This window comes from Triticum dicoccoides, unplaced genomic scaffold (assembly GCF_002162155.2).
Source record: "Triticum dicoccoides isolate Atlit2015 ecotype Zavitan unplaced genomic scaffold, WEW_v2.0 scaffold236795, whole genome shotgun sequence".
NCBI lineage: Eukaryota > Viridiplantae > Streptophyta > Magnoliopsida > Poales > Poaceae > Triticum > Triticum dicoccoides.
The window spans coordinates 1-1,220 of NW_021247885.1; the positions used below are offsets into that span (position 1 = coordinate 1).

Genomic DNA, 1,220 nt, shown 5'->3' on the forward strand with positions numbered 1-1,220 from the left:
AGTGTTTGCATAACGCGCAGTGAAAGAATCGCCATGCATGCACGTAGACGAACATTCGTGCACTTAGTAGTAGTTGATGGCCCGGCAATTCTTCCTGATCTGTCCCTCGTCGCCGGTCTTGACCTCGATGCCGGCCATCTTCACCATGGCTTTCTCAAACCTGTCCTCCCACCATCCGGGGATGTTGGCGTTGTCCACCACCATCTTCGCCGTCTCCTCCGATGTCAGGAGCGCTGCGTCGGAGGTGAAGAGCACCGTGTGGGACAACACGTTCTTGTAGTACTGCCTGTCCAGATCGTTTGGGGTCACTACGTCCTGCATCACCGTGGGGTCGTTGCCGCCCGGGGTGGCGTCGGCGGGGCACTGGCCACGCAGGAATGCGGCGAGGCCGCCGTCGATGTCGGAGGAGACGTTGAGGCGGTCAGGGACGAAGGCGGAGCAGTGGGAGCGCCCGATGGTGTGTGCACCGGAGAGGATGACCAGGTCCTCCGCGTCGAGGCCCTTGACGACGAAGCTGTCCATGAGGTCGCTGAGGTTGGACGTGGGTGGGACGAGGAACTTGACCGGCTCGGAGGCGTTGGAGAAGGTGCCGTCGCGGCGGCCGGACGGCACCTCGAAGTCCACCTTGCCGGCGCTGAGGATGCAGGACGCGTCGCGGGCCGAGTAAGCGATGATGTCGGCGCAGGAGACGACGCCCGGGCAGGCCGCCTCGAGGGCGTCCTTGATGGCGTCGATCAGCTCGAAGCCGCGCAGGGAGGGATTGTTGGGCGCGCTGAGCTTCTCAGGCGTTGGGCTGAACGGGGTCGGGTCCAGGAGGACCGAAGCGTCACAGCCCTAAGGTGGTCACCGACGAGACAACAAAATTAATCAATTATAAAAGTAAACATACATGTTTGCAATGCAATTTATTTCTTCCGGTGAGTGGCTAGTGTGTACCTCGACGAAGCAGTCGTGGAAGAGCATGCGGATCATGGCAGCGCCATTGCCGGGGTTCTGGGAGATGGCGTCCATCATGACGCCCTTGACGATGGCCTCCGCCTGGGGGCACCTGTCGTGGTAGAACCCAATCTGCAGAGGGCTAGCCTGGCACCCCACGGCGAGCAGCAGCAAAGAACACGCCACCAGAAGGTACAGCTTCTCATCACCAGCAGCCGCCATTGTTTCAAGGTAGCTAGCTAGCTAGCTCGAGTTCTTGAGTCGTGACTAAGATAAAAGAGAGA

General features: G+C 60.2%; 1 protein-coding gene across 1 annotated transcript; it reads right to left on the minus strand.

Moving 5' to 3' along the window:
* Positions 1-7: 7 nt before the first annotated feature.
* Positions 8-1,214, minus strand: LOC119345422 (peroxidase 2-like). The gene is made up of 2 exons (XM_037615505.1): positions 937-1,214; positions 8-834 (listed from the first exon to the last, which is right to left on the minus strand). Exons 1-2 carry the CDS (start codon positions 1,156-1,158, stop codon positions 64-66), a joined length of 993 nt encoding a protein of 330 aa, XP_037471402.1. The 5' UTR covers positions 1,159-1,214; the 3' UTR covers positions 8-63.
* Between the last annotated feature and the right edge of the window lie 6 nt (positions 1,215-1,220).

Excerpts from the sequence above, each read along its gene's own strand:
- LOC119345422 (XM_037615505.1), bottom strand. The coding sequence starts at position 1,158 with ATGGCGGCTGCTGGTGATGAGAAGCTGTACCTTCTGGTGGCGTGTTCT. Across the intron at positions 835-936 it reads TCCACGACTGCTTCGTCGAG|GGCTGTGACGCTTCGGTCCT; the intron begins GTACACACTAGC and ends TGACCACCTTAG.